Below are 20,967 nucleotides of genomic sequence, written 5' to 3' on the forward strand. Positions count from 1 at the left end.
TTTGTGTAAGTTATTTGATGTTTAATGCACGATCAGCATATCTACGCGGTTCAAACTTGATATGCGTAAACATGGCAAAAGTGGCCCAACAAGTTTTCTGGACGTTTTAATTAATTGTACATAACTTTTGAACCTAAGCTAGTAATGAAACCAACTAAACGTCTTCTTTTAGCCAAGATATTACTGATTGTATGACATGTCATATTTGTGCTATAACTCTTTTTATTTAGGTTTTTCCTGAGAAGTCAAAATTCCTATGTATAAATTTTATTGTTACACCCTGTACATACATAGGGCCTGCACTTTGTCTCGTTTTTTGCAGGTTTACATGGTCCAATAATCACAAGATGACTGACATGTGGTAACAAAGGAAGCAGTCACTGCAATTTGATTATGTCCCATATGATTGGCCATTCAAGACACCCCTGTGAATATACTATAGCGGCCTTTTCAAAATAAACACCTCAAATAAAGAAAGTCCGCAGTCATGTAACCCGTCCTACACCAAACCCTAATCTTGTTATGACAATTTGATTGATAAGGTCGTGTGCAGAATCTTGTTAGCTGCAATTTGGTACCAAATTTGCTACCGAAATCTCTAAATTCATAGAGATTGATAGCAGTATATGAAATTTGGTGCATTTTCAAAAGTTGCAAATTAAAAACAGACCACGCGAACCTGTAGAGGTGAATGGCAGAGCACGACCATTGACATATTGACATAGCCTGAAACAACCGCTAGGTCATATCGATCGCATCGTGCTCTAGTATTCATCAGTAAATCACTGTAGCAATCCATGCGTTTTAAATTGACAATTGAATAAAGCGCGCATTTGGGATAGTCGACAGGGGCCCATCGTGGGCAAGCAAGGTTGACCATATTGCCACGCTAAGCCATTTCGACCGCGTGCTTCGTTTTGATTTGCAACTTTCGAAAATGCACCAAATGCCATAAACTGGTATCAACCTTTGTCACTTTTGAGTGTTTGGTAGCAAATTGGGTATCAAATTGGAGCTAACAAGATTCTGCATACGACCGTATCAATCAAATTGTCATAATAAGATCAGGTTTTGGTGTAGGATGGGTTGTATGACTGCGGACTTTCTTTATTTGAGCAGTTTATAATATCTGTTTGCTTGACTGCATTGACAAAACCCGGGAACAATAGGCCTACACACAGTATATGCATTGGACAAACTTTTTACAATAAGCATGATAAGCGATGACGTGACCTCCAAATTTATACATCGTTCGTCTCGCACACTGACAACATTTTTGATTGAATGGACTGTAGGCTACTGCGCCGTGATTACGGTGAAGGACACTTTTCAAATCCTTTGTTTGGAGCCAATCGATAAAAGCATGCAGGGCCTCTATACCTATGTACAGTTTATCCCTTACATAACCTATGTCTTGAATACGCTGGCAAAGTTATGTAATAATCGGATTAATACTATATATATAGCAGTAGGTAAAAACAAGTTTTGAATAATCCGCGCTACAAACTCCCATTCAGTGATCCCAGCGAAAGTGAAAAAAAATCAAATTGTTACGTTTATAAATATTTTAATGAAAAACAAATGGCAAAACACAAAACAGGAAAACGACAGTTTTGACGAAGTTGAAGCCCCATTCAAATACATGTACCTAATTTATATACTGTCAGTACCGGTATATAAATTACAGACTCACGTAAATGCATTATTTTTTGCCTTAGACACACGGCTTTCGGCTGAACCACTGCACTAGCAAGCTTTGTTAGCACATCTATGACAATGACGAAAGGTACAAAATCAGCCATAGGCCTTTAGATAGCAGAAGACACCAAATGACCAAATTGGTGTTTTATGACCATTCTTTTGTGGCGAGTGACATGGTCTTTCAATTCACGCCGAGTGTCCTTGACAGGTTTGACTATGCTTCAGTGGTCATGAAAGAATTCAAAAGATAACCTCTGCCCCAATAATCCCAAGCAATTGTCTGAAACTGCTCCTCGGATCATAAGAACTCAGTCATAATAATGTTCAAAATATAAAAATTACTGACTATCATTGAAGACTGAGTTCCGCAATCTAGTATCCAAAATCTGAATTTTGATGATTTTTACGATCGTCGGGATGAAAAAAAATAAAAAAATCACTGAATGGGCCTTTAGTTCCCTGCTCTCCTTACCCTGGCAATATAAATCAAAGAAAAAAAAAGAAAAAAGAAAATAAAACAAGAAAAGAAAAAAAAAGACAAAGAAAATTAACCAAATTAAGGGATCTGGAATGAGCGTTTCGATAGTATTTTTTGTGGGACATGAGAGCACATCAGACATATCGAATTGCATTCTGAATATGAAGAATGTCTTTCTGATATCAAATAAATTTCATTGTTTGAAATTCACGATATAATACAAATTTTATGACAAATTATTAAAATTTGATATTTTTCACATTTTTTATATTTTACAGTCCTCGAAGTAAATATCATAAATCTAATGATATATTCTTAAACAGTCCCTGGCATACCATACATGTATAGTCCTATGTATAGTAATTCTTCGTCCGTATTCCATAGTGGCGTATAGTGGGGCGCCGTGAATAAACAACTTTTCGAGAAAATCGGGTTTGAAGAAATGCCAATTTAAAATCGAGTTGTGTAAATCAGACATTCATTATATGTGACCGTACAGCACGAATGAGCCGTAAATGTCCTCAATTGTATTCCGAGTTACAGTGTAAAATGGGCATGAAGGTCATATTCATAGGTATTTCATTTGGTGCTACGTGAGATACACGTAGCACCAAATTAAAATACCTATGAATATGACCTTCATGCCCATTTTACACTGTAACTCGGAATACAATTGAGGACATTTACGGCTCATTCGTGCTGTACGGTCACATATTTTGTAAATGATGTGAAATTTCTGTAGTAAACTAAATAGATTTTATTGTTATATATTTTTTTAAAAGAAATAAATACATACTATTGCTGGCAAACTGACAATAAAACTATACGTCACTATGGAAAACGAACAAAACGCAATACCCTAACCTTACGTTAACCGTACGCCACCTCGGTCGCCGTGTAATCCCTATGGCGTTACTTTTCGTCGTTCGTATTCCATAGTGGCGTATAGGTCCGATACGCGTACGCCACTATGACATACGATGTTTTTCATTTTTGCCGATATTTCATAATTATAAATGTGTATAAAAAGTGGCGTATGGTCGATACGCCACTATGGAATACAAAAATGTCACTTTGTAACTATACGCCACATTTAATTAATTAATTACTAATTAATTAGCTAATTATGACTGATGAGACTTAGAAAAATGAAAGAGAACATCATTAAAAACATATGTGCCAATTTTCAAAAAATGACCAAAAATCACTATACGCCACTATGGAATACAGCCGACGAATTTTGCTTTATCTGTTTTGTGCTGTTTAAGCAAATAGCATATATGTCCCCTTTTAATTTTGAGCAGAACAAGTGAGGTAAAGCAAAGAAAATTGGAATTTACTACTACTACTAGCGCCAATGAATGTTATACGATTGTAAAACGGTACGATCCTCTGGGTGTGTGTGTGTGTGGGGGGGGGGTGCGTATGTGTGTCCTGCACGCTTAATTTCTTTCTGCAACCATAATGGGCCGCAATATATCACTAACCGCATAGTCCGAGGCACGGGTTAGGGTCTAATAGGGTTAGGGTCTTATGGTTAGGGTGGGGGTAAGGGTTAGGGGTTAGGGTTAGGGTTAGGGTTAGGGTTAGGGTTAGGGCTAGGGCTAGGGTTAGGGTTAGGGTTAGGGTTAGGGTTAGGGTTAGGGTTAGGGTTAGGGTTAGGGTTAGGGTTAGGGTTAGGGTTAGGGTTAGGGTTTAGGGTTTAGGGTTAGGGTTAGTGTTAGGGTAAGGGTTAGGGATTAGGGTTAGGATTATATTCGTATTTATTAGTACTAATATACTAGTAATAGTATATTGTGTGTATGCACTTTATTCCGTAATCAATGAGTATCATAAACAAACACCTTTCTGTCACAACGAATCATAGCACAGTCGTGTAAGCATTAGACTATGGGTACATAGATTGTGGGTTCGAACCCCAGCCAGGTAAACCGTTGTAGAATTTTAATTCTATCGATTTCTTTTTATTTTATTAAGTAAGAGGAAATAATAATAGTAATAAACTCGTGTTATATCTAGCCTCATAGGCCTATAATTACATGTATGTACTATGTGTTATCGCATTGCGGCCCATTATGGTTGCAGAAAGAAATTACGCGTCCTGCACGCGTATTTTTTTCTGCAACTATAACGGGACGCAATACGATACCGGTATGTTATAAGAATCAAACTTACAAGAAAGATGGCTCTTGTCAAATCCTACAATTCTGTCAGAGAAAATATGCATATTTGCATTAAATTTTTAATTAATTGACATAATTGATTAATTAATAAATATTTTATTTAATGATTTACCATAATTCCAAACATGTCAAACAATGTGTCAAATGAAATGCTTTATAAATTGGTCAGAGCACATTTTGCAGAATGCATTTAGTATTTTAGTTACATGACTCCAAACATTCTATTCCAATTTTTTGCTATACATGCATAGGAGCTGTACTTTTAAAATCCGCGCCTAATCAATAATATTATAGTCTTTTACTCCATTGTCAAAGTACAGTACTGTGCTCCCTGTAGCATTATGGAGTGACCATGTCCTAGAGTGTGATGGTTTTGTAGCAGATGACAGTGCTCATTCAAGCCTGTCAAGGTCAGTTAGTAGCCACTTGCTGAATGGATGGCCATTATCAGCTATCAAAGAGATGCCTTGTGCAGCTGCCAATCACAGTAGAGGTTTGATAACATTTTGTTAAAAACCCAAATGTGATATAAGGACAAAGCTGTGCATGTTGGTACTTAATTGTTTGGATTCTTATGTTGAAATGCCCTTGTGTTAGTATTTTTATGTGTAGTGTATATTGTTCATAAATTATATAGCTTTTAAATTTTGGGCATTTTTGCTCTGTTGCACTCTACCATTATGGAATATGAGCAAATCAATTACCGACACAAGCAGGTATACAGTGTATTATTTTATTTTTATTTCATATCTCAGGAGCACAGCTCACTTGGTAAGGCATCAGAATTTGGTACACGAGCGCTTCGAACTTTAAATCGGAAGGTGGTGAGTTCGAACCTCATCACGGTCACATTAATTTTATAAACCAAATATTGTTTGAACTTTTCATATTTGTTTTTCTTTTATTGTTTCTTTTCGTTGTCTTTTTTTTTCTTGTTTTATTTTTTTTCTTTATTTTTCTTTGATTCATATTGCCAGGGTAAGGAGAGGAGGGAACTAACGGCCCATTCAGTGATTTTTTCATCCGGACGATCGTAAAAATCTTCAAAATTCAGATATGGTACTAGACTGCGGAACTCAGTCTTCAATGATATTGTCAGGAATAATTTTTGGTCATTATATGACTATCATCATTTGACGACTGAGTTCTTATGATACATCATCCGAAGAGCAGTTTCAGACAATTGCTTGGGATTGTTGGGGCAGAGGTTATCTTTTGAATTCTTTCATGACCACTGAAGCAGAGTCAAACCTGTCAAGGACACTCGGCGTGCATTGAACTGACCATGTCACTCGCCACAAAAGAATGTCAAAGGTCATAAAACATCAATTTGGTGTCTTCTGCTAGTGGTTCAGCCGAAAACCGTGTAGGCCTATTTAAGACAAAAATAATGCATTTACGGGAATCTGTAATTTATATACTGACAGTATATATAAATTAGCTACATGTATTTGAATGGGGCTTCAACTTCGTCGATATTGCCGTTTTCGTGGGTTTTTGCCAATTTTTTTCATTAAATATTTTTATAAAAGTAACAATTTGATTTTTTTTCACTTTCGCTGGGATCACTGAATGGGGCTTTGCAACGCGATATATAGCCAGCGTATAGAGGCCCTGCATGAAATTATCGATTGACTCCAAAGAAAGGATTTGAGCCGGTGTCCTTCACCGTAGTTATGGCGGAGTGCAGTCCATTCAATCAAAATGTTGTCATCAACCTTTTTGATCGTAGTGCAGAGTTATGTGTGTGAGACGAACTGTCGCGGTAGATTGCAATCATGCCTTTGTTGAATGCATTTGAGTAGTCCGCCATATTTACGGGATGATACGTCACATGCAAGGCCTCTATTCAAGACATCCAATGCAAATAATCACCTAGATTATGACGTATCATACCACTCACACACATAACAAATGCACTATAGAATCAAATAGGTTGACGACAACGTTTGATTGAATGCGCTGCATTGCGCCATGATTAAGGTGAAGGTTCAAATCCTTTGTATGGAGCCAATCAATAATTTCACGCACATCCTCTATTATTGCCCAATTATTGCCCGGGATGATTGCACACTGTAAAAGAGCTATTGTTATAATGTTTGATGAAATCATGTTTAACTATTTGCTTAAGAAAGGCGCAATACAGATAAAGCAGACAGATTTACTACATGTGATACATGTATACTGCGCCAATAAAGTATGCTTACACTTGGAAAAATAATCACAATTTCCAAACTGAACAATAATGGGGTAAATTTGTTTTTGTAATAGATGCACTATTTAATCCGGCACATTATGACACCACATTGAATCCAATGTGACGTCAAGAAACAAAGTTACAAGCATTTGATTAGACGATGATCCAGTTTTAAAAGTGACAAACTGGCCTATTCAAAACTCCACAGACTAGACATCTGGTTTGAGAGTGGTGAATGGCTAATTTATGCGTTTGGCTTAAATTTAAAACAAAAGGAACAAAAGAAAACTGAAACAAAAGAACTGACAAATAAAATGAAAGTTATGAAAAATACAGAGAAGTAAAAACTGAAATAAAAACTGCTTTAAATAACGCTTCATTGAAGAAACTGTGTTGTCTCTTTGTTTCGCTTGTTGGAATCTTTTTGCGCCTTGTATAGACCAGTTTGTCACTTTTAAAACTGGACCTTCGTCTATTCAATTGCTTGTAACTTTACTTCTTGAGGTCACATTGGATTGAATGTGGTGTCATAATGTGCAGGATTAGATAGTGCGTCTATTACAAAAACAAATTTACCCCAATAATGTTCAGTTTTGAAATTTTGATTATTTTGCCAAATGTAAGGATACTTTATTGGCGCAGTATATATACATATAGGGAATGTGTGCGAGTATTACCTAATTATAATAGGGGCGTATCCAAAAATGAATTCACGCCCCTTTCAAATGTCGAGACATACTGCATGCCTTATGACCAACAATTAACAATGAGAGAACTTTCTTAAACCTCGTTGACTTGGGGATGATTTGAAATGACCACCAATTATGACTGTTTGATATTTATTGCCAGCAATGTGGAAAAAGAGACACGTGTAAAAACGTAAAAAGCTATAATTTTGTTGAAGGAGCAAAGTTTAACAAACCATAACCCCGCTTCTGGATATCGTTTAAAGCCAAATGATATACCGTAAAACCCCGTCTACAAGGATATACCTAAGAAACGCCCTCAATAAAATTGGTTGCTTTTTGTATTTGGAGTTTGAGCAAATATACTGGCACTGGGTGGCTATGCATTCCATCTAGTATGTTGTAACACCAATCAATTGTATTGAAATAATAACGACTGTTTCGTATATCAGGATCGTATATAGCTCAATTGATAGAGCGTCAGACTTTGGAACTGAAGAGATGCTGAAGAGAGCATGGTCCGGGCACTGGTTCCGTTTTTCATTCTCGTTTAATTTTAACTTTTGACATGTTCTTTTTATCTTTCTTCAAATCTACCTTTCTACTTTTAATTTTAGGGTTTTTTTGTTGTTTTTTTAGTTTTTTTTAGCTTTTTTTTTTATAGTTTTTTTTAGTAATTTTGTGGTTTTATAGAAACTAGTAAAGCATTTATTCTAAATAAAAGCGAAACCCACAGATGTGTTGTAACTACTTGTCTGTCCTCGTCTTTGCAATAAAACCTATGTTGCACCTTTTGTGCCATCCCAATTCTTGAGGAATGGTAGGTAGGGTGCGTTTTTGGCTTAAGCACGATTTTGTTTCTACTTGAAATGAAATCAAAATAAATATTGTTCTGTTGCCACAATTGCAGTTTTTTCAATAAAAAAAATAGATGAGGAATAATAATTATTCCATATTTGAATCTATTGTCCCATCAAGAATAGAGTGTCTTCAAAAACTTCAATTCATCTGACAAAGGAAACTATTCTGGTCATTCAATTTTGTTTCGCTTGCACCTGTTATATCACAGGCGTTGGTAGAGAAGGCACACTTCTCTTGTCTTCACCGAAGTAGTGATGTAAACACTAACATGATTAATTACCATAGCTAGCAATGGACATACACTATTTTTTGTTCCACTTGAACCCATAGGCTATTCGCTGTCGATGTGACGTAATTAATCGGATTAACTACCATAGCAATTGATGAATACAATTTCGAATATATAGCCCTGCACTTCATCGTTCACGTGGCACCTATGCATTGAACCATAGTTGTCAAAGAAATGCTAATCACTCGCCATGTAAGATTAGTATTTATGAAAAGAGTGGTATTCAATCTATGTTTGGTGACATACGCGGGTGATTAGTGCAATCTGCTTGATGGTAGTTATTGCGATTATTACGTCACTTCGACAGCGAATTGTAGTATAGACGAATCCAACAAGCCAAGTGATGGTCAGAATTTATTCGGCCATTATACGCTGGTGAAGTTACGTAATTAATCGGATTAATTACCATAGCAATAGGTGAAAACAATTTTGAACATATCGCGCTGCGCTACAAGCAGGTTACACTCATCACCTGCAGTCCAAGAGAGTGCCAAATATGAATCTCCTTATGTGGTTAGCATGGCTGGGCCAGGAAATCCACAAGGTCAGCCAATGTATGTATATGTATTCGGTACATGTGCCATATCTTTTACAATGGGTGATAAATTTCTGGTTTGTTTTATTTCAAAACGCAACAGTCGATATTCTAAAGCTTGGTCCAAATCCAAGAGAAGAACCAACTCTAGTAATTTATGTGGTTTCAAATTATATCGGCCGTTGCCTTTTTGATAGAAATGGTGTTTGTTGATGTGCACAGTTTCCCATTAGATCATAACATGCTGTTGTACATCCAAGGTCAAAGGTCTGTTAATCCATATTTGGCGTTGTTCTGGGACTGACCTGTACTGTGTATGTCTGCAATCATAGATTGAATACAATACTGGTCTTTTCAAAGATACTAATCTTACAGGTGCAGCATGATATGGTTCAATGAAGAGGTACCGCCTGAACGTATCAGTGTATAACGCGGTATATTCAAAAATTGTTTTCACCTATTGCTATGGTAGTTAATCTGATTATTACGTAACTTCGCCAGCGTATTGGAATAAAACAGGAGGATGTGAGTTCATAAGGGCAATGTCGGGGATTATAGGTCACAATCGATGTGGAGAGATGAGAGGTCCGACCAACAGCCATAGCGAATGGTTCATGTTCAACTAATTCCAGCGGACGGTCTGTGGCTAGTAAGGAATCGTCTTTGACCACACGCGCAGATCTGTCTCGTCAGGAAGATATTTAATAACCCGAATTTATAATAGGCCTATGCCTACCAGTTCCATCGTATAACCGATCTGCTAGAGAATATTTGTTACCATGTTTAATAAATTCGTATTTGTCGTATAATAAAATGTAGCCAAATGTATATATTATGTGTCACACGGTTTTCTGCTGAACCACTAGCAGGCTATGTTACCACATCTATGACAATGACAAAGGTGAATTTTGATGATTTTTACGGTAGTTCGGAAGAGCAAATCAATGAATGAGTCTTGAGTTCCCTCCTCTCCTTATCCTGCCAATATTATATGAATCAAAGAAAAATAAAGAAAAAATAAAATTACACAAGAAAAAAAGACAAAGAAAAGAAACAATAAAAGAAAAACAATAGAATAAATTAAACTAAATATGAAAAAAAAAATGATCACGAAAGGAGTCTTTAGAAAATGCAAGAAAATATAAATGAAAAGTTTGAACAATATTTTGTTTATAAAAGTTTGTGTGACCGTGATGAGGCTCGAACTCACCATCTTCCGATCTAAAGAACCAAAGTCTTATGCCTTGCCAAGTGAGCTATGCTCGTGAGATGCGAAATAAAGATAAAATAATACATTGTATACCTGCTTGTGTCGGTAAATGATTTGCTCAAATTCCATAATGATATAATATTGTGGAGGGCGCTAGCGTGAAATATGCTATCATCACAGTCGCTACTATTCCTTATAGACGGGTTTCTACGGTACCATTTTTAAGTTTATGATGTTTATTTTTAAACACGAAATAAAACAAAATTGACTGGGAGAGGAATTTACGGCTCATTCGCCGTGAACGTCACAAATAACCTTAAGGAAAAAAAAAACATTTGTGGCAACAATAAGCCTTGCATTGAAAGTCATGGTTAAAGTGTGTTGAGTACCACCCCAAAGTTTCCCTACATACACCCCCACTACCCACCTCACACACCTCTGCACCCACCCCACCCCATAGGCCTACATGTACATGATATTACATACTAATATATAGCATATCTATACATTTAGGTATAGCGCTTAATTATGACAAATATGGTTAGGCCTATAGGCCTACATGTCAAATTAAAAACAAACCCGAACACAGGTCTGAAGGGTGTAATGAAAATGGCAACCCGCGATGGGGGGGAGGGTAGGTCATACAAAATTCACCTGGAGATAGTAGGGACAGAAGATTATAATCCCCTATAATAACACGCTAATTTTTCTAGGTTTGGACCGTGGATTTTCCCATGGACCTCAAGCGTGCGTCTCTTAATACGGACTAACCTAGGTAAACAAACAAACAGACAGACAAAATGGTTTTCATAATCATGGAATCCATATAAATTGAAATTGCAGGCTATCACGGGAGCAAATTTTTAAAATTCACCTCATTTACCAGAAAGCCCAATTGGGGATTTGGGCTACCAAATAGCTGGTCGGGCAATCTTTGCTTTTCAATGGAAAATTGCCCTGGATGACAACAATGAAAATATCGACTATTTCTGCTGGTTGCTCACGAGATAAAAGTACTGAGTTTGACATTTTCGGAGCATGCAGGGAAAAAGGGTAAAATAAAAACGAAAATTCTGACAAAACTATAATATATAGACCAACACGATGTGTCTTACAGAGGTGGGAAATATCTTTCTTTAGCAAACTATATTAGTTTGAGACGCTAAAAAATCAATTCCGTAAAAAGCTCGCGGGCGAACTCAAGGCCTATAAAAATCAAAATATCACACTAAAAGACACAATTTGATGCTTAATTTTAACACCAGGATTTAAAAAAAATGTATATCCAAGCACCAAGTTTTTAACTGACATTACTGAAGAAAAAAAAATATTGCTTTATATTTGACAGAGAAAATTAATTTCATAGCAAAAAGGTGTATCTCTGAATTGTGCTGATTTTAACATGTATCGATCGACTTTTAGCGCGACTAAGCATTTCTAAAGAATCGGTTGTCCAGGTTGCTGACTGCAAAAACACACTTTACCGTCGACATAGAATTATTGACCGCCCATCTTAATTTAGGCGCCTCATTTAGATAAATCCAATAGAGCAGGTGGATGTGAGTTCATAAGGCTAGCTTCAGACTCCGTATTGTACGTACAATATTGTATGTACAATACTTTTCGTGACGTCAAAAAGTATTACACGTGCAATAAATATACAGGCTGAGTCAAAAAGAAGTAAACTCATGTTTGAGGGGATGTAACTCGAGATCTGTAAGGAATCTGCTAAAATTGAAAATACCACTGGAAAGAGCAAATTCTATACGTCTAAATTAAAAAAAGAAGTGTTGCAATTGCTCACAGCAAACTCAAGTTATATTCATTTAAATACAACCACCCATTTTTGTAGCTGCACACGGTTTCACTTCCCAAGTAGGGCCTATTCCTATTATATTTATTGGTAAGGCGCGATATTCAAATGCTAATAAAGTTCTGTGGCAGGTGTGGTTTCGATCAATAATTCCTATATGTTAAAGGCCTCTTTTCAATATGAATTTTTCCTCATTTCACTACGTTATAATAAAACGGGCCAAATGACAACATGGCACCACAATTTACCGCACGGGAGCGCACGTTTCTGTCGACGAAGTATCATGAAACTAAGAGTTCCACTGACGTTCAGCGTCTTTTTCGTCTCCAATTTCCTACAGCTAACCGGGTTTCATGTAAGGGAGCAGTATATAAGAATGTGAACAAGCTCAATGTGCATGTGGCACTAAGAAACAGACAGCCGGAAGCTTCAGACAGACCACGAACTGCTAGATCACAAGTGAACATTGCTAGAGTAAGACATGCGTTACAGCAAGACCAAAGATCAGCTCAATCCTTTACCCAACATTCCCCAATCAATCTTCTGCCGGATCGTTCGTAAAGACTTGAATTGGTATCCCTCCAAACTATAGCACAGTCATGGACTTTGTTGAATATTAATTAAACGAAAAAGTTGTCTTTTCAACAATAAATCCTGTTAGTACTTTGCTGATTCGTCGAAATTGAAAAGGATGAAAATCAATCAGCCGTGTGCAGCTACAAAAATGGGTGGTTGTATTCAAATGAGTATAACTTTAGTTTGCTGTGAGCAATTACAACAATACCTTTTTTATTTAGACGTGTAGAATTTGCTCTTTCCAGTGGTATTTTTATTTTTAGCAGATTCCTTACAGATCTTGAGTTACAGCCCCTTAAACATGAGTTTACTTCTTTTTGACTCAGCCTGCCACGACGAGTTGAATCAGATTAAATAACGCGCTATAACCCTGACGGTTCATTGTTTGCTAAATCCAAGCGAGGTCACCAGAAAATCTATGCAAGAGAAATTTCTACTGCTGCTGATGAAAAATCCTAGAGTGCGTTTGGAGGTTCTTTCTGCACTTTACCAGTAGCCTAATAAATTCATAAAACAATAAAAATCAAATAAAGATTTAGGGCAAATGTTTTTACTCACTGCTCATCTGATCCACTTTCCCAGGAAACTAAATAGCGATACTCCTTAGTTTTTCCCTGACTTTCCAGACATAATTGTGAGTAAACATCAAATTTAATGTTTACAAAACAATCAAATATATATACATTCTTTTGCATTTTGTACATAAATATTGATATCAATAATGTAGGCCTACAAACATTAAAAAAAGGGGCCTAAGAGTATGTCTATTTTTAATCATATACTAATTCCGCCATGCCCAAACATATCTTATTATGAAATCGTGTAATGGAAGTGGAACCCAAATTCCAATCAAAAATAAAAACAAATTTGTTATCAAATACACTAGGCCTATACATTGTATTATAGGAATTTAATAGATGGTTCATTTTAATAAATAAATAGATTAACACGGGTAATGGACAAGAAATATTTGGCAATACCGGATTTACCAGAGAGCCAGTGGATAAAGAAATTAATTAAAATTAAAACAAATTAAATGAGAAAATGAAAGCAAGGACATTTGGCGAAGTATTGTTTTAGAATTCGAAGGAGTCCTAAATGTTATCCTGGCCCCAGGACACTGATTAATGTAAATTCGACCCATAGTTATTTTATCTACTTTTGCCAGCATTCAACCTGTTCAAATGTGATTTATGCCTATTTTAAATAAAATTCCGAAATCTGACGTATCAACGTTGTATCGTGCACAAATTATGATTCGAGACTATTTCATTTGACACGGTTGTATGGATTTCAGAAGATCGGTCCTATAATAGATATCGATTAGAGAATTACAGCAAGAGGCTTTGAGGATGTCGTAATCCTCTTGACCATCAACCAATCAGAGAGACATATTTCAGAATTATGTTCGTATATTTGAAACTCTTTCAACTCTGAAATATATATTTCAAGTAATCTCGTTTCACATTAACACGTTTATGGATGTATTGGGATGATCATAAGTAGGTCTATAACATACACCATCATAACATGCCTCAACGATATCAACATGTAAAAAGTTGTTGCAAATTCATAACACAACGTGTTATAATGTATACTGTTACATGCCAAAACTTTAAAAAACAATGAAAATATCAGTATCAATCAAATCAAAACCAGAATAAATACATAGGCCTACAAATAATACTTAAGAAACTGACTAAATCAATATATGACTAAATGTCAGTATAAATGAATCGATAAATCAATTAATCAATCAGTAATCAATCAATAAATAAATAAATAAACAAATAAATAAATAAACAAATAGGCCTAAATAAATAAATCTATAAATAAATAAATAAATAAATAAGAACTGAATGTGCCATTTATATTATTATTACAATTTTAATATTATTAATATCGTTAGTATTAATAGGCCTTTTAATATTAAGTACAGTTGAATACAAAAAGACATGAAAAGATGTTCATCATTCCGTGCACGAACACTCACTAAATTTACCACTCTTAGAAATTTGGCAACTACGTATCAATTAAGCAACCAATGATTGTAGCACAATATATATTTTCCCGGTACATACTATTTATTGCACGTGTAATACTTTTTGACGTCACGAAAAGTATTGTACATACAATATTGTACGTACAATATGGAGTCTGAAGCGCGCTTAAGAGCGATGTCGGGGATTATGGATCACAATTTTTCAATCGATGTGAAGAGATGAGGTCCGACCAACAGCCATTATAACGAATGGTTCATGTTCAACTAATTCGAGCGGACGGTCTGTGGCTAGTAAGTAATCGTCTTTGACCATGCGCTGATCTGGCTGGTCAGGAAGATATTTAATATCCCAAATTTATAATATGCCTACCAGTTCCATCGTATAACCGATTGCTAGAGAATATGTGTTACCATGTTTAATAAATTTGTATTTATCGTATAATAAAACATGATAAAATGTGGCCAAATGTATAATGTGTACATAGTGTGTGGATCACAAGAATAATAATCTTCTACGGACTTGGCTACTAAGCATGTCGGGAAGGATATTGACCTATGTCAGTTATCATGTTAGAGATGAGGTCCGACCAAATGCTTGTGTCATACTTTTGTCGCTGAGCGGCGTGACGCACGCGCATTGCAGACAAACGGACACAATCGAAGCTTGTCATTGGTTAATACGTCTCACACCGACACCGCCTGGCTAATAATTATTTGGTGCAGAAGGGACACTAAAATGAATACACGGGATCGATACACGTGAATTGCTATGCACGATTTTGATATCAGACGAAAATCTTCGGATACCGGGTTAGAAAATGATGAATATCTCCCGTAAATGATTTTTTCCCAAGAAACCAGATTTGGTCTCAAACACTTGAAAATACGTGTTGAACAGATATGATAGTCGCTAGAATGCGCTTTGAAAATTGGCCGTGCGCTTTGAACTCAAAATCTAACCAAAACTCTAATTTTATATTGCGTTGGTCCAGTATGGCTACAGCGTGTAGTACAGCTGCACTCACTACTAGGCAGTATAAAAGTCGATGACCATTGACCTCAATGGGGTATACAAGCTTATTCACGCACAACCAAGATCAATACCCGGCTATTGTGAGTAGCCTTAGTCATGTCCTCGACTAATTATTCGTCTCAAAGAGCTTCAAAGGTCTGAACCAAATGGCCAATCGTGGCTGTGGATTCAACCTACCATGGCGATTTCTGCCATGAAGATATAGGGTCGATGACACTGTGCGTCTTGCCTGTTGCCACTTGCCATGGAGTATGACGGGGGGCATTCACTGTGTGCGATCATGCGTGAGAGGCAATTCCCGATAATAAATTAGGTTCCCTGAATAGAGTTGCTGATCGATTACCCGTAACAACGTGTCATTGCTGCCAGGTATATAGGCCTATGTGTCACTTTCTATAATTAACTACTTCGCAGCTATTATGTTGTTATCATGGTTATATAGGCCTGTTCAATAAAATCAAATGGATTTCTTAATATAACGAATATCCATTTTAAAAGCCAGGTCCAATTGAAGTAGTGAAGGAGGGTCGAGAGGTGAAAAGAGGAGAAGCGGATGGGTGATCGAGATTGTAGGGGAGGGGAGGAAGACAAAAAAAAAAAAGGAAGAGGGGGAGAAGGAGAGAGAGGTAGAAGGAGAGCGATGCAGTCACAGGGCTCTAAATTACATAGGCGTAGATCGGGGGAGGGGGGAGTTGGGGGATAAATCCCCCCAATATTTTGCCAGGGGGGATGGTCGATATAATCACCCTCCCCCAATATTGACGCCTGTGTATTGGTTTCTGTCAAAATTAACCTTATGTTTGGTCATTTTAGCCACAAAATGCCATTTTTACCGCTTCGCGCGAATTAATTCCACTTTTGTCCCACATTTCACCAGTTTAGTTTCAATAGGCCTAAGCTAAAAATTTCCCGCGCATTTGTACCATAAGGTTCACTGTACTGGGTACTTAACCCCCCACCCCTCCAAGTCAAAAAGAAATAGTGTGTGCATAAGAAAGAATAAGTGCAGAGAAAGGAAAAGAAAGGAATGAATAAAGAAAATAAAAATTATTATAGAATCTAAACATATAACAGCACTAGGCAGCCATTTAATGATGCCAAAACCTTAATACGTTACGTAATTAAAACACCCAGTCAGATATATTTCAAACCTGCAAAACACATGTCACCCAATTTCGATAAATGGACGTTGAATGTACACTCTCATGAATATTGATTGGCAGCATTTTCCAAAATGTCAGCGCTCAAATCGGACACAATATAACAGTAGACCCTTCAGTGCGTTGGTTTTACGTGTCACAATGCTGCGTAACCATTGATCGCTGTAAACTGCAACCTTTAAATTCGGGTATTTTTCATTTAAGCACTACTCTGTTGTTAAAATTTAACGACATTTGCAAATGAGGTATCAAAATGCGCGTAAATAAACCACCCTTCTTTCTATGTTGAAATATTGTAAAAACAATTATTAGTTCTGAAGCTATTGGCATATTTATAACAGCTGCGTTACGTAATCTTTGATGCCGATTTGACTTGCCGACAGGTTATTCATAAAAGTGGTACCGTTGTTTCGAACAAAGGGGTTTCGCCATTAAATTGGTCATTGATCCGGCAGCATATCAACCAGGCGGTTGACACTGAACAATTTGCATGGCAAATGACCCGTCTCCTCCGCAGCCAATTTGGTACCGCTCCATCGAAATCAAGCTGTCCACTCCTTTGTGTTTGTTCATTTGTGTATGGAGAGCCTTTCTTGGAGTCCGTAATGACCTAGGCTACGCTCTCAGCTAGAGTCCGACGCTGCATTGTACTAGAAATGCCTTTCCAGTGAAATCGCTAGAGCCAACCGAGAACACGCATTCATGTATATAGCATTAAATTAGTATCCCCCTTGTGGCCCCGTGGAGTGGAAAACCTTAATTCTTTCATTAAAAAAGAAATGAAAAAAAAACCCAACAAAAACAACACAGATCCACTTGTGCACCCATAAAATGGGTACAGAAATTTGTCTCAAATATATATGAATTTTAAGAAACATACGGGATATGATGAACCACTGACCTGACGCCATGATAGTAGGATATATTAGTCATTATATATACAGTGTATATACCATATTGTCATAATACCAATATTTTTCATAATATATAATGAGTAATATTTAGCATCGTATATGTGCAGTCCATATGTACAAACGAATACTGATCTTTATGATATTCAGGTTTTTGTACATATCATTTAACATGTCATGTAGGAGGTCATATATGTTGACCTTCTCCTATTGTATGTGTTCATCTGTGTATGGAGAGAAAAAAACGCCACCAGCTGCCATTGAAACTCCATCGGTATTAGGGCGTAGTTCATTGAACTCACCGGATTGCTATTCCAAGTATACTTTGATAATACAGATAATAATGTACTAATGGATCGAGGCGATTGCATTGAAAAACCTAATCAATTATTCATAACAGTTACGTAATCAATCGATAGTGCGGACACTTTTCACTTGCAAACCATCAAAATTCGTGATCTCTTTGCGTTGGAAAAGAAACCACGTGAACAGAGTGCCTCTCAAGGATAGGTACTCTTAGAGCGTGTTTATAGTGGTGTACGGTATTTATACGGTATCCTTATACGCATATGGGATTAGGATAGAATGTGACTTATCCGTTATCTCGGCTGTTTATAGTGGCAATCAATAGCGCTATTCTGAATCCCACACCACTCCACGCCATACATAAATTCTGCCAGTCACATTTCCCCAATATGAAATTTTTTAAAAGTAAAATTTCAATTTTAATTTTACTTCATTAAAGTTTGACGGAGGCGGGGTTCGAACTCACGGCGGCGGACTGCTTTGGACACACTATAAACCCATCAGCGCCTTAGACCACTCGGCTACTTGTCTTGTTGGAATTCATTTAGAACTTATTCGAAGATATAATCGCAACTTCAACATAGGCCTACCACGTGACAAGCAAAGGCAGAAAACGTACCATATTTTGGAATTATATTTCAAATAAAAACATTTATGTGTATTATCTATTATTAGCGCTCAATTGTGGTTAACTGCGTGTTTTATACAAAAAAATCAACGATAAGCATGATAACTGGGCGTCTATATGGAAAATACATTATATCGATTTTGACACGTGCTTGTGTCTCAGTACATTTCCATGGTCAGTAAAATACTATAGAGAAAAACCTACCATTTTTCTTGTATACATGTTCGATGTTTTTATCAATTACATAAAAAATCCATTTTAGACCCCAAATGTTTCTTCGGGAAATAAAAGATTAGAATACCATAAAAACGAAACAGTAATCTTTTGCCGGGTCTAATGTTATTTATACATAGATTTTTAACGTTTTTTCTATCCTTATTCTTGCTCAATTAAAAAATATTTTGGCGTATATAAAATTTAAATAAAATTCTCTGCTTCATAAACGACCTCAAATATGCCACAATTGGGTATCATGAATAGTTATATATGATGTGCAGTTAATATTCATATTTTCTTTTATACAGAGGATGCTTCAGTTTTGACAGGAAAAATATTTTCTTGAAAACCCTCTCACTCGGTTATTTCAAAACAGTAACCACGCTTCCCTAGAATGTGCAATAATTTAGCATTAAAATTTTTCTTATTCTAACAGCAAGCGTTTCTAGAATGAATTATGGCGAAATGTGGTGTATCTGAATCCGAGGTGATTGAACTCAGCGTGTTCGAGGTCACCGCAATGCAATGTGGGAGACACAAATATGGAGCCAGTTTCAAATAGTTTGCCGTCGAAACGATACCGGCCATTTTTTAAAACATTATTGCTACAGTACCGTACTATATTTTTAGGTGATGTGTTATTGCAGTGACAAATTTGAGCTCGGAGAGTTATATTACCCTGCTCCACTTCCTTGAATAACGGTATCGTTAATCCCTGTCTGTTTATAGTGGCCGTATACGGAATGAATATACTGCAATATCCATCGATATCGATATCCGTATAATATGTGCGGCAAATAGCGCTATTGGTCTGTTTATAGTGGCGACCAATACCGTATAAGATGTATTTATACCCTAAATACCGGATAATCTGGCTCACTATAAACAGGCTCTAGGTATCAACGCTGTATGCGGCCCATACACGATCAAAATATTGATCAATATTGGGGACCCTAGATGCAAATGTGGATACAAAGTCTACCATTGTGCGTGTTCAATGGTAGATTCTGTATCCACTCTTGTATCTAGGGTCTTTGATATTGATCAATAAGATTAAACGTGTATGGATGGGCCGCTTTACACAACAGGCGAGTATCAATAAGACTAGAGCGTGTTTATTCAGTATCGAAGTTACGTAATGTTACTATGTCAACGGGATCACGCGCTAGAGTAATGAACCACGATCGAAATGATCACCACATAAACTATATGGCACTCGAAGGCATACCAAAGTAGCGTGATCCGGTAACCAAGAGAATTACGTAACCACTTCGATGCTGAATAGTGGCTATACACGGAGAGATTATACTGTAATAACAATTGCTTTCGCAGTACTTATACGCTAATACGCTAAATAGCGGATACGCTGACTCACTATTCGCCGTAGAAGTGACGTAATTAATCGGATTAACTACCATAGCAATAGAAGAATACAATTTTGAATATATCGCCCTGCACTACAACATTCACGCGGTACCTATGCACCGAACCATAGATGTCCACCCACGCGTGGAGTACCCGAAGTAAAAACGGATACTATGGCCAGAGTTCTAGGGCTAACGTAGATAGAGTTATACTTACCTTAGCTTGTTTCTGTAACAATATTTCCACCATCGCCTTGCCGATGCCACCGGCTCCACCAGTTACTAATTCCACCTTACCAGATATTTCCATTATAAATACATGTATATATCATGGACATACTGAAGAATTTTTTTTCTATTGCCGCTGCCAGTATTATAACCAACAACGACCAAGAGCCTAATGGAAAACTAAGTGTATAGAGTGTATGCAATAAACCCAAGCGGAACGAGAGTTGCTAAGTAACCGCTACCCGAACCATAAACACATGCATGATCAGACAACAAGCGTTCAATTTTCCCATAGCTTCCCACGTTGTACACATGTCAGTCGAATTTGGCGGTGTTGGTTTGTTTGTCCTCCAAGTTATAGCATTGTTCACTTTGTGTTGAACATTGTACGTGGGACTCACTGTAATAACTCAAAGATAACTGTGATCATCATTTCAAGAGGTCACTCTCCCGATTAAGCTAAACAACCTATGTGGAGGAATTTTATGCATGAGCAATCACATCAATGACGTAGTAATGAATACCCTCTATAGGCTAGAAATATCATAAAAAATGTTGCATTGACGTTGATAGTGCTGCTTTTGTCACTG

The 20,967-nt window shown here is 36.8% G+C and overlaps 1 protein-coding gene across 1 annotated transcript in view; it reads right to left on the bottom strand.

Annotated features, from left to right (window-relative positions):
• The window catches only part of LOC140145116 (15-hydroxyprostaglandin dehydrogenase [NAD(+)]-like), a 41,844-nt gene extending 21,313 nt beyond the window's left edge, over window positions 1-20,531 (bottom strand). The window contains exon 1 of the mRNA XM_072166896.1: window positions 20,367-20,531. Within this exon, the coding sequence (XP_072022997.1) occupies window positions 20,367-20,459 (93 nt within the window). The 5' untranslated portion in view covers window positions 20,460-20,531. The remainder of the gene's footprint in view (window positions 1-20,366) is intronic.
• Window positions 20,532-20,967: the final 436 nt, after the last annotated feature.

This window comes from Amphiura filiformis, unplaced genomic scaffold, assembly GCF_039555335.1.
Source record: "Amphiura filiformis unplaced genomic scaffold, Afil_fr2py scaffold_139, whole genome shotgun sequence".
Classification (NCBI taxonomy): Eukaryota; Metazoa; Echinodermata; class Ophiuroidea; order Amphilepidida; family Amphiuridae; genus Amphiura; species Amphiura filiformis.